General features: G+C 37.5%; 1 protein-coding gene and 1 pseudogene across 1 annotated transcript; one reads left to right on the top strand and one right to left on the bottom strand.

The window, feature by feature from the left end:
* The first annotated feature begins 14,677 nt into the window (after positions 1–14,677).
* On the top strand, positions 14,678–17,253 carry LOC121990852 (annotated as a pseudogene).
* Positions 17,254–22,842: 5,589 nt separating this feature from the next.
* On the bottom strand, positions 22,843–23,229 carry LOC121990854. Its single transcript, XM_042544913.1, has one exon. The coding sequence runs from the start codon at positions 23,227–23,229 to the stop codon at positions 22,843–22,845; it is 387 nt and encodes a 128-aa protein (XP_042400847.1).

Genomic DNA, 23,229 nt, shown 5'->3' on the forward strand with positions numbered 1-23,229 from the left:
ATTAGCATATGTGAACAACAGTAGTAAGTAAGCAATAACAGCATATATAGACAGCAGCAGTCAAAACAAATATAATAACAACAGCGTATGCATGGATGGTCACTCCCGCCCACCTCTCTGCACCATGCCCCTGTATGGTCGAGAGGTCAGGTAAGTGATAGATTGTACACCACTCCAACTACCACTCACGTGAGTAGCTGAGGGGACAGTTGCATAGTAGCTAACTAGCTACATCTGCGATGGGGTCCCTGCTGCTCGTACTCCATCTACCACTACCCATGAGTGGCCGAGTGTGGCACGACAAGACAAGCGGCATCAACTCCAGCTACCACCCTCTCAAGTGGCCGAGGATGCGGCCCTGGTCAATGACTCTCTCGACCGCAAGAGAGAATTGGTCGTTGGCATGCATGCCATGACATGATGCACTAATGCAACAATCATCATACAAATATAAGTAGAAATTAGGTATGCTACATGAAGCCAGCATGCTCAATACGGCACATAAACAAACAACAGTAAAAGCATACAAACATGGTATCTAGTATATATTGGTTGCTACTCAGAAAACCTAGAGGTTCAACTGTACAAAAATTTTATACAAAGGTCTGAACCTTTTCCTAGCTACCATGTGTTCTTTTAAATTAAATTTTGGATCGCCTGCGGAACTTAACACGTTTGATCCAAAACTTAATCTATTCGTTCTTTTAGGTTTTGACTTGGGTCTCCTGCGGAACTTAACACGTTCGACCCAAATCACCTTAAGTTATTAATTCCATTAAATATTAATTTCCATAATTGGTTCCCAGTACTGACGTGGCGAGGCACATGACCTTCTTGGATATGGGAGCAACCACCACCGACTAGACAAAACCTTTTATGGAAAGCTAATATTTACTTTCCTAAAATAACTTTAGGTTAACCGAAAAGAACAATCAAATCACAAGGAAAAAAAAACAAAAGAACACAACATCGAAAACATATTGAAAATACTAGAACGTAGCCTCTTGTATTTGGTATTATTTCCAAAAATAACTAGTATGATGTGGAAAGAAAAATTACTAGTTATACCTTTTAGAAAGACCTCTTGATCTTCTACCGTATTCCTCTTAACCTCGGACGTTGTGTGGCAACGATTCCGAGATGAGAAACCACCAAGCACCTTCTCCTTTCTTCAAATTTCGCCAAGCACAAAGCTTCCAAAAGATGAAGATCTTTCCACCAACCAAGCTCAAGGGATATAAGCTTTCTCTTTCTCAAGCTAGATCCGGCCACCAATTAAAACTCCATGGCGTGAAGAGGTTAGAACAGAGAAGAAGAAGAGAAGAAGGAAGGCCACACCACCAAGGAAAAGAGGAGAAAAATAGAATAGAGGCGTTAGCCTTGAAGCCTCCTCTACCCCTCTTTTATAATCCTTGGTCTTGCAATAAGGAAAATTTAATAAAACCTTCCTTAATTTTTTTTGAAAAGGAAAATTTATTTAATTAAAAATAATTTTCTTTTCTTAATTTCAATGGCCGACCACAAGAAATCTCAAGCAAATAAAATTTTAAACACCAATTAAAACTTCCTTATTTGCTTCGAAATTTATAAAATTTCTCGAATAATTTAATCCTTTCATGATTGGTTTATAAAAGGAAATTTAATAAATTAAAATCTTTCTTTTAAACATGGATAAAAGAAAGTTATCTCTAAAATTAAAATCTCTTTAATCTACAAATAAGGAAAAATATCAAATCTTTTGTCAATCTTTTGTAGAACCTAATAAAAGAGAATTATTAATTTTAAACTTTCTTTAAATCGTGAACATGATTAAAAAGGAAAGTTTTCTTAAAATTTAAAATCCTCCTTTAATCAACAAATAAGGAAAGATTTCAAATTTTAAACTCTCTTTTAAACACGTAGATGATTTACAAATAAGAATTTTTACAAAAATTAAAACCATCCTTTTAAACTACAATAAGGAAAGAGATTAATCTCTTCTCTTAATCTTTTATGAAAACTATAAAAGGAAATTTTAATTTTAAACTCTCTTTAAAATCATGATATCCACATAAGAAATAATTTTAATAAAATCCTTTTAATATTCTAGTGGCCCCACTATACGTGCTCATCCATTGTCTGGCCAGCTTGGGTTCCAAGCTGGCCCCCATTGGATGAGTAAGAAGGTGGATTGCGGTGGTATAAATCTCCATATACTAGAGGCTACGATAGGGACCGAGAGGAGGAATTGGTTTTGGTCTCCAGAAATTAGCGTCCGTGTTCGCCTGAACACAAACTTAATTTCATCAATAATAATTCGTTCCACTAAAGAACTATTATTGAACTACCGCAATCCCAAATTACATTTTGGGGCTCCTTCTTATTATGAGTGTGTTAGTCTCCCTCTGTTTAAGATAACAAATGTCCACTAATTAAGTAAGTTCGACAACTCGCAATTAATATCTACTCCAAGTAGTAGCCACTCAACTTCATCGCCACGCCGGATAAGTCCACCGCGGTTTAACGACAATCATGAGCTCCTCTTGGGGACGTTCTCAACCTAGATCACTAGGACACAGGTTCCTTAATCAACCACACTATAAGTGATATCGTTTCCCAACTTATCGAGCTTATTGATTTATCGAACTAAATCTCACCCATTGATAAATTAAAGAAATAAATATCAAATATATGTGCTTGTTATTATATTAGGATTAAGAGCACACACTTCCATAATAACTGAGGTCTTTGTTCCTTTATAAAGTCAGTATAAAAGGAATGACCTCAAATGGTCCTACTCAATACACTCTAAGTATACTAGTGTAATTATATAGTTAAGATAAACTAATACCTAATTACACTACGACCTTCCAATGGTTTGTTCCTTTCCATCTTGGTCGTGAGCTACTGTTTATAATTTATAAGGAACCGATAACATGATCTTCTGTATGTGACACCACACACCATGTTATCTACAATATAAATTAATTGAGCAACTACATTTATCATAAATATAGACATTTGACCAATGTGATTCTTATTTCTAGATAAATATTTATACCAAAAGCTAGGCTTTTAGTATACACTCTAACAGTATATGCGACTAATCATGGACAACAACAAGACACTGTATCGATATGGAAACGAATATCTCAAAGATCGAGTGGAAGTATCAAGCACTAAGCTTGAAAAATAAGAGTGGAGTCAAGGTAACAGACCTTTGTAACACCCACTAAGATTTTAAGATAAATATGATAATGATGAACTTGCCTTAGAAAAATATTAGTAGAATGTTGAACCAAAAAGAAATAAAAATAGGGAGTGGTCAAGGATTGAACCTTGAAACTCTCATGATGTAAATGATAGGATTAATGGGTGATAACCAGTTGGGATAGGAATAATATATTGATAGCAAAGGAGGGAAACTCATGATAAGGGTGAGAGTAAAAGCTAGCCAAAAGAAAAGAAGCAAGAGAAAGGCAACTTGCCTTCCTTCTTTTCTCTCCTCTTCTTCTTCTTCGAGATTAAAGAGGGAATTAAGGATTCGTTCCCCTTGTTTCATCGTGAATGATGAGAACAAATAAATAAATAAAATAAAAAGAAAAATAAAAAAGGGCTAAGGGAGAAGGAAAGCAAAAACCAATTTTACTTTCCCCCATAACATAAAAGAGAATATGTAAAGAGAAGATGTTATTTTTCTCTCATTTCTCTCATTCTCTCCTCTCCATCACCGAGAACCTCAGTCCCCTCTCCTCCATCTTCGGCCCCAAGCCAAGGTTTTCTCCTAAGAAAGCCTAAGATACAAGGAGGACTTAGTAAGAGAATCAAGGGAAGGGAACTAGAAGAAGAGGCTACTTCTTCCATCACCACACCTTAGATCCACAAAAGAAAAGGATGTAAGCTTCCTCTCACCTGTGGTACAAGGCGTTTTATGTACTTTTCAGATTTTATGAGGATTAGAAAACCTAGAATAGAATTTAAGAAAAATTCGGCCAAAGAAGAGTTTTCAAATCTAGGAAGGTTTTCCTTCATGTTTTTATACCTATATGATGCTTGGTCAGAGGAGTACCTAACCCTAGAATTTCGGCCAAAAATATTTTAAAGAGGTTAGGGAAATCATTGTTTAACCAAACTAGTACAAGATTCCCTCCATGATTTACTAAGGGTCTTTTTATTGATTTTTCTTGCTTGAAAGTTACTTGGAACCAAAAGAAATCCACTCATATGTTTCGGCCAAGAAAAGAGCTTAGGGTTAGGAAGACCTTTAAATTTAGGTAACCATGTTTATATGATAGAATATAGAGTTCTCTTAAAGAATTGCATGTCGAATATTGCTAGAAATTCATGAACTCTTCATTAAGATTTTCGGCCATGATAAGATGGATAGCTTAGAAAAGCTTAAACAAAATTTTAACATGCTCAAGACCTCTGTGATATTAAGATATGAAAGTTGTTTAATGCTCTCATGCTTAATTAGGGTATAGAGAATATAGTTACATGATATATGACATGTAAGATCACAAGGGTCCTATCTTGTTTATGAACCAAATTTGTATATGATGTTCTTAGTAATTTTTGCCATGAAACTTACTTAGGTTTTCCATGCTTTAGGCCACTTAAAACCTAGTTTAGAGATTGGTAGATTTTGGCCATGAGGAAAAATAAAAGAAAAAGGAAAGAACCCTAGGAAGCCTAAGACACAATTCACATGTATGTTTATTATGCTTGTCTTTATACATGCTATGAAACTTGTATGACTTCCAATGCTTTTAGGCTATTTGAAGCAAATTTAAACACTGATGAGTCTTGGCCAAGTAGGGTTTAAATGACCTAGACGCCTTAGAATTGAAACCAATTGTGTTAAAAATGCTTCTTATGGAAATATGATAATATGTTGATTGTGTCACATGCTTGTATAATTTTTCCATGACCTAAATGGACCATTGTATGTTTCGGCCATGAAGGGATAGATGCCCTAGAAACCCTAGAACAAAAATTAAATATGCTCATGTCACTCTACATGAAATATGATAAGTAGAAAGCCAAAGTTCTCATGCTATATGTTGTTTAATGACCTAAAATGAGGCTAGGGTAAGTTTCGGCCATACCCATTGTATGATGCCTTATTATGAATTTATACATGATGTTAGTTCAAGTTCACATGCTTGTATGCTTGCTTTTAGCCCTAATGAATACTTGTTAAATTTCGGCCATGACATATGTTAAGGGCTTGAAGAACTTAGGAACTAGCTCAAATATGCTTACTATGTTACTTGGAAAAAATGCTATAAATATGGTTTAAGGTTTCCATGCTTTCATGACATTTGGGACCTTGTTTCACACCTGATAGGGTTCGGCCACATGAAGTTTAGGGACTTGGAGAACTTAGAAACCAAGTTAATCATGCTTATAATGCTTCCTATGAAATTGATGTGATGATAATTTAGGTTCCACATGCTTGGAGGTTGTTTTTACCTAAATTGAGATCTAAGGGGGGGGTTCAGCCATGATAAGAACCCAAGGGATTAGGAAGCTTAGAACCCAAGCTAACTATGTTACCATGTTTCTTATGATAGTATAATCACATGATACACCCTTATGCTTAAACATGTATGCTTGTGATTTATACTTTCCATGATATGATATGTGCTTAAAATATGCATGCTTTCATGCTATGCTATGTGGATAGAAATATGCATGCTTTGATGATATGCTATGTGCTTAAAATATGCATGCTTTATTGATATGCTATGTGGATAGAAATATGCATGCTTTGATGATATGCTATGTGCTTAAAATATGCATGCTTTCATGATATGCTATGTGGATAGAAATATGCATGCTTTGATGATATGCTATGTGCCTAAAATATGCATGCTCTTATGATATGCTATGTGGTGAAAATATGCATGCTTTTATGACATGATGTATGCCTAAGTGATGCATACTTTTTATGACATGATGTATGCTTAAGTGATGCATACTTTTTATGACATGATGTATGCCTAAGTGATGCATACTTTTTATGATATGATGTATGCCTAAGTGATGCATACTATTTATGATATGATGTATGCCTAAGTGATGCATACTTTTATGACATAATGTATGCCTAAGTGATGCATACTTCTATGATATGCTATGTGACTAAATGATGCATTTTTATACATGCTACTTTACTTTGTAAGGCTTGTACCAAGGGTGGGCTCCTAATCAGCCCCTAGGCGTTTGGCTGTGTGATCCAGGCTAGTAAAAACAAAGGGATGGGCTCCTTAGTATGCCCCTAGGTCTATGGCTGTGTGATCCGGACCTAGTTCCTAGTATGATTCAAGACTTACTACCTTGGATATACTTAGGAAGCGCACATATCTACGTGATTCATCTATGTGTGGTACAAGCCGGGGCCCTGATTATGTTGATATTATGTTCAAGTATATATGTAAGAAGAAATGGTTTTAAAGATCATGAGACATACACATGTTTTTCGGATACATGTTTTCAAAATCATATTGCATATACCTTATGATCATGTTGTGATGATGCTATGATTTATGATATGCTATGATTAGATATGATTATGTTATGTTTCATGCTATGCTTTAAGAGCTTGATATGCCATGCCACCTTATGATGATACTATGATATGCCATGATTAGATATGATTATGTTATGTTTCATGCTATGCTTTAAGAGATGATATGCCATGACTAGTTATGATTTTGTTATGTTGCATGATATGCTTAAAGAGTATGATATGTTATGCCATGACTAGTTGAGATCATGTTATGTTGAGACATTCTTTGATCATGTGATGATTTTCGATTTTAGTGAGTAGGAAAGGAACTTACTGAGCCATGAGTGCTCATAGCTTACTTTCCTTGTACCACAGATAAAGGAAAAAGCTGGATGAGCTAAAGGAGCAGCAGGAGAGGCCAGGAGATGTGTGTGGCAGTGGCTAGGCAACCAAATAAGAACCTGCTTTAAAAACTTTTAAAGAACTATGCTTTGGTATCATGAATTGTAGTACCGTATGTGTGACTTGATGTTATGTTTCTACTAATTTTGATATCATGTTATTGATGCCGTGATAGTGTAGTTCGGATCTGATGAAAAGAAAAACAAAAGAAAAGTTTTTATTAAACTAAGAAAATTATTTTAAGTCTTCCGCTGTTTTAAAAAGAAAAATTTGTACATGGAGTATCGTAGCCCCGTCCCTTAGGGTTAGCAGGGAGGGCGGGCGTTACAGGTTTTATCAGAGCGAGGTTTTTGCCAGCTCACTACACACACATCAAGCCTCCGACCTGCCGCTCCAAGTAAGAATGTTTATGCTTAATTTTCTTGTTATATGCTTATGCTTAGTTTCACGTGATATGACTTATGCTTTATTTTTCTTCCTTGTTATATTGCCTATGTTTTATTTTCTTTGCTATGTTGCTTATGCTTTATTTCCTTATGTCATATTGTTTGTCACTCTATTCTTTATTTTTCCTTATGTTGCTCATGCTTTATTTCTTTATGTTATATTGCTTGTCACTCTATTCTTTATTTTTCCTTATGTTGCTTATACTTTAGTTTCATGTTCTGCTTGCTCATGATTGATGCTTTATTCTATGCTTTTAGTTATAATTTAGATTAGGATTACATATTAGTAGGTTAGGAATAAGACCAGAACAAATAGATAGAAACAAAACAGTACGTTAGATTAGCTAAAAACGATAACCACTTACACTAGTCTATTTGTCATTATTTAGATCAACATGGTTAGGACACGCAATGCCCGAACCGAGGGGACAGTGACTCCACCAGACCTGACACAGGTAGTCACAGACCTCCAGCATCAGATCACAGAACAACAGCAGCTAATCACTACCTTAATGGGTCAGCAAGGCAACCCAGTTACCCATCGAAATGTACTACGGTTATACCTCGACGCGGTGCCCGCGGCCCCTACTCCGATGGTCGGCAAGAGGCCTATCGATTCGATGGCGAAAGGCTTAAGCGGAAGCATTCTCGGAAGCTGCGAACCATGGGATGCGAGCACGGCTTAAGACCGTGGAGAGCGTAATGGAACCACTGGATGGCTCGAACACGAGAAGGTCGAATGCGTCGTTACGCCTTCGGAGATGCCGGATGTGGTGGGACCGAGTAAAAGCAAAAGACAAATAAACCGATCGGTGGACGGATTTTGAGACAGAGTTCTTAGAAGAATTCTTCCATATGCAAGTGACCAACAAGCACTACGATCTGAGTTTCGGCAAGGTGATCTGTCGGTTAATGAAGCCGTCAAGAAGTTCAACCGCTTAGCACGTCTGTGCCCAGAACTAATTGAAAAAGAAAGGGTTTGGTTAATGTTAAAGATGCTCAGGCCGAGATCGCTCTGAGCGTGGCCGTGGCGGAGTTAATAGACCGCATGCGGAGGAGGCTAGTCGGCGGTGCCACGATTACCGAGCACTACCGGAAAGCAATGAACAGGCAAGAACCAAGCACTAACCGGGAGGACAAAATCGCAGCAATACGAACCATTGGAAAGGAAACTCGGTGGAAAGAGGAAGCGGTGGAACAACACAAAGGTGGTCCGGCGAATAAGCAAACCAAGTACCCTCAGTGTGCCACGTGTGGAAAGATGCATTCTGGAATCTCCTAAGTACCAGAAAGTGCTACAATTGCGGAAAGGAAGGTCGTTTGGAAATTGCCTACTCGGTCTCGAGGCACTACCTCTGCAGGAACAACGGAATACGAGTACCCTGCGACCTTCACGGATGCACACTTTCCAGAAGGGACCTCGATCAGCGAGGAAGATTGAGGCCCTCCTTATGACGATGCAGTCTACTCTCTCGCTCAGGATGACGTGGCGAAGCCTCTGCCATCGTCTCAGGTCAGCTACCTAATTTCAATCAATATGCTAAAGTTTTACTTAATGCTGGAAACGAACCAATATGGGAATCCATCGAGGAACCGAGACGTGTTTCGTATCCTTGGGTCGAAACTATGTCCGGGCGACTTTCTACCCTCACCATAACACCAACGTTATTTGAGAGTATATTAGAAAAGCAAACCAGTTTGGACTTCAAGGGAAGCTGGTGTCGATATACCTGGCAGAATTCGCCTACAATAATAGTTACCAATCTACTATTAAAATGGCACCTTACGAAGCTCTTTATGGGAGGAAATGTAGATCCCCTATATGCTGGTATGAAAGTGGTGAAAAGAAGGAAATGGGGTTCCGAACGGAACTTATTGATGACACCACCCGAGCTATACAAAAGATCCGTCAACGAATAGAAACTGCTCAGAGTCGGCAGAAGAATTATGCCGATAAACGGCGCAGGCCGCTAGAATTCAACATCGGAGATTTGGTATTCCTTAAGGTATCCCCCATGAAAGGGATAATGAGGTTCGGAAAGAGGAGCAAGTTAAGCCCACGATACGTAGGACCGTAACGGATTTTAGAAAGAGTGGGCCAAGTCGCATACAGACTAGAACTACCTCCAGACATGGCAGTCATTCACAATGTGTTCCATGTATCGATGTTCAAGAAGTGTACTCCCAGCACAGATCAAGTAATTGAGCCACAGTCGGTACAGGTTCAAGAGGACCTAAGTTACGAAAGTAGACCTATTCAGATCTTGGACCGAGAAGTCAAGAGGTTAAGGAATAAAGAAATAGCCTTAGTAAAGGTTCTATGGTGGAATCAACGATTTGAAGAAGCCACCTGGGAACGCGAGGACGATATGAAACAAAAGTACCCGGAGCTATTTTAAAGTTCGAGGACGAACTTTTTATGAGGTACGGGGTACTGTAACACCCACTAAGCTTTTAAGATAAATATGAGAATGATGAACTTGCCTTAGAAAAATATTAGTAGAATGTTGAACCAAAAAGAAATAAAAATAGGGAGTGGTCAAGGATTGAACCTTGAACCTCTCATGATGTAAATGATAGGATTAATGGGTGATAACCAGTTGGGATAGGAATAATATATTGATAGCAAAGGAGGGAAACTCATGATAAGGGTGAGAGTAAAAGCTAGCCAAAAGAAAACAAGAAAAGAGCAAGAGAAAGGCAACTTGCCTTCCTTCTTTTCTCTCCCTCTTCTTCTTCTTTTGCCGTGATTTAAAGAGGGGAATTAAGGGGATTCATTCCCCCTTGTTTCATCATGAATGATGAGAACAAATAAATAAATAAAATAAAAATAAAAATAAAAAAGGGGCTAAGGGAGAAGGAAAGCAAAAACTAATTTTGCTACCTCTTCCCCCTTAACATAAAAGAGAATATGTAAAGAGAAGATGTTATTTTTCTCTCATTTCTCTCATTTCTCTCATTCTCTCCTCTCCATCACCGAGAACCTCAGTCCTCTCTCCTCCATCTTCGGCCCCAAGCCAAGGTTTTCTCCTAAGAAAGCCTAAGATACAAGGAGGACTTAGTAAGGGAATCAAGGGAAGGGAACTAGAAGAAGAGGCTACTTCTTCCATCACCACACCTTAGATCCACAAGCGAAAAGGATGTAAGCTTCCCCTCACCTGTGGTACAAGGCGTTTTATGTACTTTTCGGATTTTATGAGGATTAGAAAACCTAGAATAGAATTTAAGAAAAATTCGGCCAAAGAAGAGTTTTCAAATCTAGGAAGGTTTAAACAAGTCCTCATTTCATGATATTTTTCTATGCTATGTAGGAAGGTTTTCCTTCATGTTTTTATACCTATATGATGCTTGGTCAGAGGAGTACCTAACCCTAGAATTTCGGCCAAAAATATTTTAAAGAGGTTAGGGAAATCATTGTTTAACCAAACTAGTACAAGATTCCCTCCATGAATTACTAAGGGTCTTTTATTGGTTTTTCTTGCTTGAAAGTTACTTGGAACCAAAAGAAATCCACTCATATGTTTCGGCCAAGAAAAGAGCTTAGGGTTAGGAAGACCTTTAAATTTAGGTAACCATGTTTATATGATAGAATATAGAGTTCTCTTAAAGAATTGCATGTCGAATATTGCTAGAAATTCATGAACTCTTCATTAAGATTTTCGGCCATGATAAGATGGATAGCTTAGAAAAGCTTAAACAAAATTTTAACATGCTCAAGACCTCTGTGATATTAACATATGAAAGTTGTTTAATGCTCTCATGCTTAATTAGGGTATAGAGAATTTAGTTACATGATATATGACATGTAAGATCACAAGGGTCCTAACTTGTTTATGAACCAAATTTGTATATGATGTTCTTAGTAATTTTTTCCATGAAACTTACTTAGGTTTTCCATGCTTTAGGCCACTTAAAACCTAGTTTAGAGATTGGTAGATTTCGGCCATGAGGAAAAATAAAAGAAAAAGGAAAGAAACCTAGGAAGCCTAAGACACAATTCACATGTATGTTTATTATGCTTGTCTTTATACATGCTTTGAAACTTGTATGACTTCCTATGCTTTTAGGCTATTTGAAGCAAATTTAAACACTGATGAGTCTCGGCCAAGTAGGGTTTAAATGACCTAGACGCCTTAGAATTGAAACTAATTGTGTTAAAAATGCTTCTTATGGAAATATGATAATATGTTGATTGTGTCACATGCTTGTATAATTTTTCCATGACCTAAATGGACCATTGTATGTTTCGGCCATGAAGGGATAGATGCCCTAGAAACCCTAGAACAAAAACTAAATATGCTCATGTCACTCTACATGAAATATGATAAGTAGAAAGCCAAATTTCTCATGCTATATGTTGTTTAATGACCTAAAATGAGGCTAGGGTAAGTTTCGGCCATACCCATTGTATGATGCCTTATTATGAATTTATACATGATGTTAGTTCAAGTTCACATGCTTGTATGCTTGCTTTTAGCCCTAATGAATACTTGTTAAATTTCAGCCATGACATATGTTAAGGGCTTGAAGAACTTAGGAACTAGCTCAAATATGCTTACTATGTTACTTGAAAAAAAATGCTATAAATATGGTTTAAGGTTTCCATGCTTTCATGACATTTGGGACCTTGTTTCACACCTGATAGGGTTCGGCCACATGAAGTTTAGGGACTTGGAGAACTTAGAAACCAAGCTAATCATGCTTATAATGCTTCCTATGAAATTGATGTGATGATAATTTAGGTTCCACATGCTTGGAAGTTGTTTTTACCTAAATTGAGATCTAAGGGGGGGTTCGGCCATGATAAGAACCCAAGGGATTAGGAAGCTTAGAACCCAAGCTAACTATGTTACCATGTTTCTTATGATAGTATAATCACATGATACACCCTTATGCTTAAACATGTATGCTTGTGATTTATACTTTCCATGATATGATATGTGCTTAAAATATGCATGCTTTCATGATATGCTATGTGGATAGAAATATGCATGCTTTGATGATATGCTATGTGCTTAAAATATGCATGCTTTTATGATATGCTATGTGGATAGAAATATGCATGCTTTGATGATATGCTATGTGCTTAAAATATGCATGCTTTCATGATATGCTATGTGGATAGAAATATGCATGCTTTGATGATATGCTATGTGCCTAAAATATGCATGCTCTCATGATATGCTATGTGGTGAAAATATGCATGCTTTTATGACATGATGTATGCCTAAGTGATGCATACTTTTATGTCATGATGTATGCCTAAGTGATGCATACTTTTTATGACATGATGTACTCCTAAGTGATGCATACTATTTATGATATGATGTATGCCTAAGTGATGCATACTTTTATGACATAACATATGCATAAGTGATGCATACTTCTATGGTATGCTATGTGACTAAATGATGCATTTTTATACATGCTACTTTACTTTGTAAGGCTTGTACCAAGGGTGGGCTCCTAATCAGCTCCTAGGCCTTTGGCTGTGTGATCTAGGCTAGTAAAAATAAAGGGATGGGCTCCTTAGTACGCCCGTAGGTCTATGGCTGTGTGATCCTGACCTAGTTCCTAGTATGATTCAAGACTTGCTACCTTGGATATACTTAGGAAGCGCGATTATCTACGTGATTTATCTATGTGTGGTACAAGCCGGGGCCCTGATTATGTTGATATTATGTTCAAGTATATATGTAAGAAGAAATGGTTTTAAAGATCATGAGACATACACATGTTTTTCGGATACATGTTTTCAAAATCATATTGCATATACCTTATGATCATGTTGTGATGATGCTATGATTTATGATATGTCATGATTAGATATGATTATGTTATGTTTCATGCTATGCTTTAAGAGCTTGATATGCCATGCCACCTTATGATGATACTATGATATGCCATGATTAGATATGATTATGTTATGTTTCATGCTATGCTTTAAGAGATGATATGCCATGACTAGTTATGATTTTGTTATGTTGCATGATATGCTTAAAGAGTATGATATGTTATGCCATGACTAGTTGAGATCATGTTATGTTGAGACATTCTTTGATCATGTGATGATTTTCGATTTTAGTGAGTAGGAAAGGAACTTACTGAGCCATGAGTGCTCATAGCTTACTTTCCTTGTACCACAGATAAAGGAAAAAGCTGGATGAGCTAAAGGAGCAGCAGGAGAGGCCAGGAGATGTGTGTGGCAGTGGCTAGGCAACCAAATAAGAACCTGCTTTAAAAACTTTTAAAGAACTATGCTTTGGTATCATGAATTGTAGTACCGTATGTGTGACTTGATGTTATGTTTCTACTAATTTTGATATCATGTTATTGATGCCGTGATAGTGTAGTTCGGATCTGATGAAAAGAAAAACAAAAGAAAAGTTTTTATTAAACTAAGAAAATTATTTTAAGTCTACCGCTGTTTTAAAAAGAAAAATTTATACATGAGTATCGTAGCCCCGTCCCTTAGGGTTAGCAGGGAGGGCGGGCGTTACAACCTTATCCAAAAATAGCTCATGCGCTGAGTTCAAAGAACTAAAGAGAGAAAGTAAGAAGTACCCGCCTGTATTTGTCGATCGCGCTAGGTTGTCTCCACTTCGGAACACTTGGCTCATAGCAGTGTCCTGCAACAAATCATATGATTACAACCAAATCCCCTCATATCTCCACTAGCTACCTAAACCAATCCAAACCGAAAAATTCTAATTGAACCAATCCATTATACCATCTACAACACACCATGAATCAACCCAACATAATTCATCCAATTGTCCACTCATGACTAATCGTGTAACAGAACTAATCAACTAACATGGACACTACAAGAAAAACTCTCATAGACATCGGTGGAACAATAGCAGTTTTAAACAAAAATCGATGTCTTTGAGTATTTTACACCGGTTTTTCCAAAAACTGGTGTCTATAAGCGCAGATTTTCGCTCATAGACATCGGTTTTTTAAGCCGATGTCTATGAGCGCCTTTTTTTTCGTTAATAGGCACCGATTTTAACAGCGGTTTTTAAAACCCGGTGTCTATGATAAAATAAAATAATTTATTTTTCCCACCCATACTTAGCCAAAATTTGCAACACTTCACTCTTCCCTCCAAACCTAAACCTATATCGCACCGTCCTCCTCACCGCAGGCCGTCCAACCATCTCTCTCAGTTTCATCCTCCTCTTCCCCTTCTTAGATTGACGCCTCTTCCTCTCCCGATCAGGATTTACTCACAACGCATCTCCTCCACCTCCTCCCTTTGGGTAAGAAGAGGAACCTTTCTTCGCATTTCGAGAAAGGAGAGGTGACGAGTTGGTCTTGTTTTCTAGGGCTTCAGAGTAGTAGCGGCGGAGGGAGGCAAGATGAAGACGACTAGGGGGAAAGGTGATACTAAGTTCCACCGATCCGATGAAGACGATCAAATCGTGCCTTTTATTTCTAAATTCTAAGTTTGCAGGAACCTCACCGCTGCCCTCTTTCCTCTCTCCCTCCTTCCCTGCCGGCCTACCCCGCAACCTCCTCTCCGCCTCCGACGATGGCGCCGTGTGCATCTTCAACACTGATCCTTTCTTTCACCTAAAGATCATTCCCGTCTACTGAAATGGCGTAATGGATCTCTCCGTCCACCCATCTGGCTGTGCTGCGATCACGGTCGGCATACAGTGCATGATTCAGAGGACGCGAAGATGATCCGTGAATTGAACGGGTAGAAGAGGGTACTTTGCATCGCTCCTGCCGAGGTACCCTTACTGTTTCTTTAATGGCGCCCTTTTGCTACTATTTAGTTAGATATACTAATGATCAAGATTTTCACCTCTTTTTAGGATATTTGTCGGGGAATCTTTTCCATGTCCTTTGCTAGAGTTATATTTAGGCATATCTCCTTTGAAATTTATCGAACAAGAGCAAGTGTTAGTACATCAGATATCAATCTTCTCTTTTCAGTTTCCCTACTGATAGTTCAGAATTACTGCAATTTGGTTCAATCTCCCTATTAGCTATTTTTGAACACACCAGTGAATTTTCACTTGAACAGGAAGTGGGCTTGTTTAAAATATGTGCTTGTACTTCGATGTGGTTAACCAAATTTTGCAGCTTGCTGATTGCAAGACAGTACTAGCGATTTGAAATTTTGATGGATTACTAAGTTGCAAGACGAATCTTAGAAGGCTTGTTGAACTTCTGGTTGATGTATTATTGCTCTGGTGAATGTTCTCTAGATTAGCATATTATGTGGTCTTCGATAATAGGATGCTAATAAGTATAACACCCATATAAAAGTTAATTCATTAGTTCTTGCACTGCAATATATTTTCTAGTATGCATAGTTCTTCAATTTGAGGAAACTGGTGCAATGTCTTTTACATGTTAAGATTAAGTTTTGATATGTTCCATATTAGTATAGCCCATGAGTTTTTTCTTATGCCACATGATATCAGAATGGAGTGCTGTTTACTAGTAGACAGGACCGCTGTCTCAGTGCTCTGGGGATATGAGAAGTGGGGAAATCGCATATAGCTTTGAAAATGCACATTCAACTCGGGTGAAAGGACTTGTTGTTTTGAAAAATAGAAGCAAGTCCGAGACTTTTGATGAATCAAATCTGATTGCTTCTGCATCCTCGGATGGTATGATACGCGTGTGGGATGCTAGGATGATTGCTAAAGATAAACCAAATCATTTGGCTGAGGCTGATACGAAATCTAGACTAACTTGTCTTGCTGGTTCATTTAAGAAATGTGAGTTATAGGAGCTTTCTGCTTTATATATATATATATATATGCTTTTGTTATCTTCTTGCCATTAAACATTACTGCTGTGACATCATTATTCAAATCTTTCTGAAATATTTGTGCAAGGTTACTAAACCAATAGGTTCATTGCTAATGATCTGGTTGTTCAAAGATTCAGTAAGTCCCTATATATGTCAAGGGAAATTTCATTTTACCATCGAGGTTTGATTGCTTTTTAAAAATGCCTGCTATAATTCTAGGATTTTCAAAATACCCTAGGATATGAAAAGTCTTGTTATTTTACTCTTTCACCAATGAAACTGTTAAATAACAACAAAATGGTGACTTGGTAGTGTGTGGATGAAGTGTAAAATGATCAGAGACTCAAGAATTTTCAAACTCTAAGGGCCTTTTGACCATCTTAAATTTCTGCAAGGCATTTGAAAAAGTAGGTAAAAATTTTAGGGATTAACATGAAGATGCTGAATATTTACTTGCATTATATATCACAGTGCTCTTTGTAATAGTCTGCAGTGTGTAGAAAACTAATTGTTCATACAAGAAATGTTTGAGATATTTCTAGGCCATCAACAAAATTAAAGATCACCTTTCCTATCATACTAAAAATGTATTTAAGAAACTGCTGAAAATCACATGTCATAAAAAGAGGGAAAAAGATCACATGTCATATTTTCTAGGCCATCAACAAAATTAAAGATCTTGCCGTAAGCATAGAGAGAAAAAGTCTTGAAGAGAAGAAATCCTTGCTGGCTAAATGTGCAGCTACTACACTTTCTTCAAAGTTAATTGGTTGGGAGGAGTTTTTTGCAAACATGGTTGTGGAGGCTATCCTTGCAATTGGCAATGATGATAGGCTTAATTTGATTAGGATAAAAAAGGTTAAGCTTGTATTTCTAACATTCTTAACCAGTTCAGTTGATTTGGATTTCATATTACAATTTTTATACTTAATGGTAGATTGGTAGTACTTGTATACTGCCCCTGTGTTATGTGACGCTAACTATATAGATTTACCATTTTTCAAGTGAAGAACTATTTTCACAAATTTGACTGACTTTGATATTGCCCAACGCTAGCAACGGCGGCGGCGGCGGAGGCAGCAGCTGACGAGGAAGAAGGAGAGCAGATTGTGTTGTTCGCTGTTGTCGGTGAATAGGGTTTGATTTCTTCTCTTCTGGAGGTGTCCACCTCTCGATCTCTCATTTTCGTGTCGACCACAAGTTCCCACCTCTCGATCTGTTTCTTCTCTTCTGGAGGTGTCCAGTGTAAGCTCAGGGTTTGTTGTTGTTCGAGCTGATGCTTTCTCTAGATTTCGACTGTATTTGTGTGGCTAATCACAGTGATTTTGCAGAGTGCAACAAATCTTGTGCTATAATCTCTCTTGTGGTTACCAGAAGATTCCTCCTTTCAGCAACAATCATTTATATGAATCCTTCTGGGACTTCATCTAAAGACTTCTTTTTTCTGGTCGGCAACATTAATCTTTCACTAATACATGTTTTGGCATATTGTCTTTCTTTTCTGCATCAAAATCATTTATTTGGTCGCTGTCAGTTCCTAAATTAGGCTAGCTTCACTCAGAAAATTCTATCATTTCACTGCATATTTTTTGGTTCTGTTCTATTTGCTCAACTGTATTAGATCCCAATAGAGCCCAGTGCTCTCATGGGCTCCGTGTAAACAAATATTTCTTTTTCTTTTCCAATTTGGAGCTAGTGTGCTATTATGCTTTCATTTTGTTTGAAGAAAGCTATACTAAAAATTGGGCAACCTATTAATCCTTCATGTCTTTTTCTTGCTATGAAGGGCTTCCCCTCTGAACGTAGGACTCCATTAAGGAAAAATATTATGGCAGCAGGTGAGTCTCTCTCCTACAATATAGTGTGGTCCTATGTGGTTGTTTACAAGTTAAGATTCTCAATTAATTTAATCTCTTTTTTCAGTGGTTATTGCCTTCTTGACTTTGCCAAATGTAGATGTCAAGCTGCTTCTAATTTATTGATCCTACAGTGATTAGACTAGGTTTCTAGCTTATCTTTTTGTAGACTTTAAAACATTTTATCCAACTTGCTGATGCACCAATCAAACTTTAAGACATCACCATCTTATGAATTCTTTAAAACGTAAAATGTGTTTTATATGTTTTCCTTCTTTTATTCTCCAATCAAGATTGAGTGTAGATTGTTTAAGGATCATATGCAGAACATGTCTTTATCTCCTCATGCTGGTCATGGGATTCCTACACAGTCCTTTGAGGAAAATCAAGGGGGCAGAAATTAATAGATGCCAGGAAATAGGTGATAGTATTGGAAATATGTTGTCAACATGTAAGTTTTTTTGCTTCTTTTCTTACCTTTGTTGAAACATGGATGTATTTTGATGTGGCAATACAATTCCCACTGATTATATACATGAAGGGCCTTGAAAATGTATAATGTGGAGGCGGGAAGGAAAGGGAAAAAACAACCAACATGGGTAGTTGTCAAGGTATGTCCTTTTGATTAGCAACTGTTTCACTATCCTCGAAGGAGTTATTCCAATATTTCTTTTCTAACATAGGCTCCTCAACAACCGGATGCGGAGTAATGTGGTTTTTATATCATGTGATATATGAAAGATATAATTGAAAATTTTGGAGTTAACTACAAGGATTCACTTCCAGCAATGGTAATAATATAATATCTTACATTTTGCATATAAGCCCTAAAGAAAATTTGTTGCATTGTCCAACACTACTTCAGTATCATATTCGTTGCTCTAGTTGTTGCGCTTGGGGTTTATGAATCCAACAAAAAGTGTTTTGGGGTTTTCTTGATTTTTTTTTGAGAGACCTTACCGTTCAAAGATTCCATTGATTAGTTGCATGCACTAAAGACAGTGGGACAAGAATACATATCCTCTCTTGTTTCCCTATTTCAAGTAATTTCTATGTGATTAATTACCACTTCATTCTTTTATGATATGATCTACACATGCACATTATAAACAATATACAATAAGCAATGATGATATATGGTGAATTTACTTCTTTACTTATTTCTTGTTTTACTTGATGTATTATTGAGCATCCTCATCCATATATTATAAGCCATGGAAATTATATACAGTTATATATTGACCACAATATTAGTAATTTGATTATCAAGTTGATCTCATAGTTGTGTTGGTTCTAAAGGAAATTTATTCTTTGTCACTTTTTATACGTACAAGAGTTTTGGATTGTTTAGGGGAGAGAATTACAAGTCAGAAAAGCTCAAGTTCTTTAGTGGATATATACAGTTGTTTGTTTCACCTTTCTTGATCTCAATGCACACCAATCCCTTAGTTTAGGGAGGTAGTTCATTTTGTTGAGTTGTTGTTACAAATTAATCCCTTATATTTATGTGATAATTGATGAATGTTTTTTTTTAAACATTTCAGTTAGTCATCTTGTTACCTGGTGCCCTTACTACTTTTTCAACTATGATTTTTGGTCTTGGTTTACTAATATATTATTTATGTGTTTTTACAGTTTACAAATCTCAAGTACTCCAGAGTTGAAATTGATGAAGTGCGGTTCGAGTAAGCTGAATGCATGCTAGATTACATTTGAAGTGCGGTTCTACCTTGATGTGTTGTTAAAAGAATGTTCTACCTTGATTCTGATATCTATTAGCTTTTGATGTAAAAAGAATGTTTGTGTATTTTATGGATACTGTTGTAAGAAGATTATTTATGTAATTTGTGAATATTTGTGTATTTTATGGATACTGTTGAATGAAGAATATTTGTGTAATTTGTGAATATTTGTGTATATTTTTTTGGTTACTGTCGGTTTTTCATTGTTTCAGAAATCAAATTTGTGCTGTTAAAAAATACAGATATTACATCGGTTTTCCACCGCTGCAAAACCGGTGTTATTAACTAATTTTACATCGGTCGTAGACCACTGCCAAAACTGGTGTTATTAACATATAATATTACATCGATTTTACACCATTGATGAAACGGTGTCGTTAAGTGATACTACACCGGTTAATAACCGATTCGAACACCGATGTCGTTAAGTGATACTACACCGGTTTTAACCCGATGTCTAAAATGGCAGACCTTTTACATCGACTTCATAGACATCGGTCGAAAATGTAATAGACACCGGTGAAAAACCGATGTCTATGAGGGTTTTTGTTGTAGTGGGATAACGAATTAATCAAGTAAATCTCCAAATAAGTCCTCCATAAATCTACAAATCTATCCACTAATCCATGCATTATCACAAACCTCCATTTACATTAACTTGTACAATCAAATTAGTAACCTAAATCAACTTGTACAATCCAACATTACTAATGCAATATAATGTAGAAATGGAATCACCTCTAAAACTCACCTAAATCCGGATGTACCACTGTTGATCCACCACCGAAGAAGTCGTTGCTGAGGATTCATTGCCAAAGGTACATTGCAATCGCTGCCCCAAAACAAACCGAAGTAGCAAGAAGAACAAACATCCTTAGCTATACTTGAAATCACCAAAACTTCTATCTCGGAGCTCAATTCATCAAGAGGAATCGATCTAAACCAAAACTGTAAATGTCTTTCCCAACCTCGGTGTCCACAGCGCCCTCTCCGGTTGGAACCCGTAGGGATGGCGACGAGGAATCAAAGCTAGGGTTCAGGCTTTCCCCCTCTTGGACGAAGGTCAACCCGCGAGTGGAGGCAATGGGGTCGGATACTGTTGCGGTTGTGGTGCTCGCGTGAGGAGAAGTCGACGGTGTCCAGGCCGGATGCTCTTGCGAGGGGGAGCGAGCGGCGAGGTGCGGGAACTTGCGAGAGGGAAGGAAAGGCCGGTGGGGTGCGACGTTGCTGGTGCTCGCGTGAGGAGAGTCGGCGGCTGTGGCTCGAGAGAGAAGAAGAGGTCGGCGGTGCGGTGTGGGATCTCGCGAGGAGTGTCTGCGTCGAGAGCAAGGAGGAATCGGGAGAGGGAGAGGGGGTTTGGGCGGCGGTGTTGGCTAGGGCACGAGGAGGATTAAAATAATTAATTTTAAACTTAGGTCTATTTAATTGAGGCCTAAGTTCTTTTCTCAATCAACTCCTAACTTAAATAGGTATTTAAACAGGCTTTCTTACAACCTATTAATTGATCCCCTTAAGACGTGTCATATGAGGTCCGATTAAATCTCAGAAAATTTTTAAAATTTTCTAAAAATTCCAATAAGATTATTTTCTTAAATAATCCTATTATTTAATTATTAATTGTTCAGTATTTTACAGCATGTCCTGTTATAGAAGTATTTGCATATTGTTCTTGGGTTGTATATTGTTGTGATTTGGCTAAAGATGCTCTGTAAGCTCTGGAGGATAGAGCAGAACTCGTCAATCTTTTAGTAGCCCATCTGTCAGTCTTCTTTTGGTAATGCTGAAGTAGAGCTGAACGTTGTGTTGTAAAAGAAAATGGAAGGAATCTGGTACCCATATCTCTAGGCCAGTTGATTTTCTCTGTGTATGTTTCTCCTGCTAGAAGATACTCATTTGGGTCTTATAATTTATCCCAGGACCACTTAGCTCCTTGGACGGAAGCTCGCCAATGCTTCAATTGGTCTGGTAAGGGTGAGAAGACTTCCCAGTCGATGTCAAAGTCAAAAGTATAGTCATCAAACTCAGGTTGGCGACCATTGAGGTCGTCAATATCTATTTTGACAAGGTGTTGAGCAGGCTCAATCTTTAATCTTATCCATTCTGGAGGTGAACTTTCAAAAGTACCTATAACAAATGTTTCTTCTTCTTCTAGAGCAATGACTATGATTTGTCCAAGTTTCTATGGAAAATCCTAGAGAGAGTCGGGGTCATGTACCCATAGTTTGTAGGGCAAACCATAGTCCATTAAAAGGAATGGAGTAATAGCTCTTCCTTTAATTGTTGGTGGTTCATATGTGTCCATGTTTGTATGTATTTTTCGAAAAGTATATAGGAGGTGGCATTGACATCCATATTTTTCTGAAGTCTCACAGGCTTTGGTTCTTTTGTGACGCGACATTTCAATTTGGGGCTGCTTTTTCCTTCATAAATGATTGTCATCCTCTTTGAGATCTGTTCTTAATGTAATATTTTTAAAGCTTCATATAGTTCAGCAAAAGTTTGAAACATAGAATCTTCTACAAGACGCCTTATGTATATAGAAATTTCATAAGTGTGGAGGAGTTCAAATTGATATATACTATCATATTATCAGCTTTGGTTTGCCCACTGCTGTAATCAATTTAATTGATATATACTGTCTAAATAAATACTTATTAACTACATATAGTCTTTAATTTTTTGCGGCAATGGTTCTCGGACTTATCTCTATTATTCATGAATTGTAAATAAGATGGATCTCATGTATGCATATATTTATAATTAGAAGAATTTGAAGGAATGAGAAAAAAAAATCAAGATCAACGTAAATAATAAATACAAAAAACAAGTCAAATACGAGTCAAGTTTATAGTTATGTCACTATGCCTTTACTCGGTTGTATGCATATATATAAGAATCTGAAGGAATGAGAAAAAAAACAAGATCAACGTAAATAATAAATACAAAAAAAAAAAAAAAATCAAATACAAGTCAAGTTTATGGTTATGTCACTATGCCTTTACTCGGTTGTAATTAATTACGAGAATAAGAAATAAGGCATGCAAAAATTATCAAGGAAAAATAAAATTGCTTCTTCACATGCATTAATATTAATCCATTAAATTTGATATATAAAAACTAATTAAATTTACAGTTTAAGGGACAAGTCAATCTCTCCGGCGGCAGCATCGTCGGCGGCGCCGGTGGTGGTCGAAGGGCAGAGAAGCGATCCCTTCCACGTCGTTCTCACCACCTCCCTTTGTCTCTCCTCCGCTCCTCCGCCCTCACAATTACCTGCAGCGGAATCACGCCGACCCCGGTGGCCGTGTTCCAGCTGTTCCCGGCGGCGCTTCCTCTCCAGCTTGTGCGCGTTCTGGTGGCCTCCGAGGGCCTGCGAGTTGTGGAACTTGCGGTCGCAGTAGTGGCAGGTGAAGACGAAGGGCTGCGGCGGAGAGTCCGCCGGCCCCAGCGCCTGGAGACGCAGCTCCAAGCTGATCACCCTGCGGCAGCAATTCTCTTGCTGATCTCCCTCCAT

The sequence above is a fragment of the Zingiber officinale genome, chromosome 6B (genome assembly GCF_018446385.1).
Source record: "Zingiber officinale cultivar Zhangliang chromosome 6B, Zo_v1.1, whole genome shotgun sequence".
NCBI classification, from domain to species: domain Eukaryota; kingdom Viridiplantae; phylum Streptophyta; class Magnoliopsida; order Zingiberales; family Zingiberaceae; genus Zingiber; species Zingiber officinale.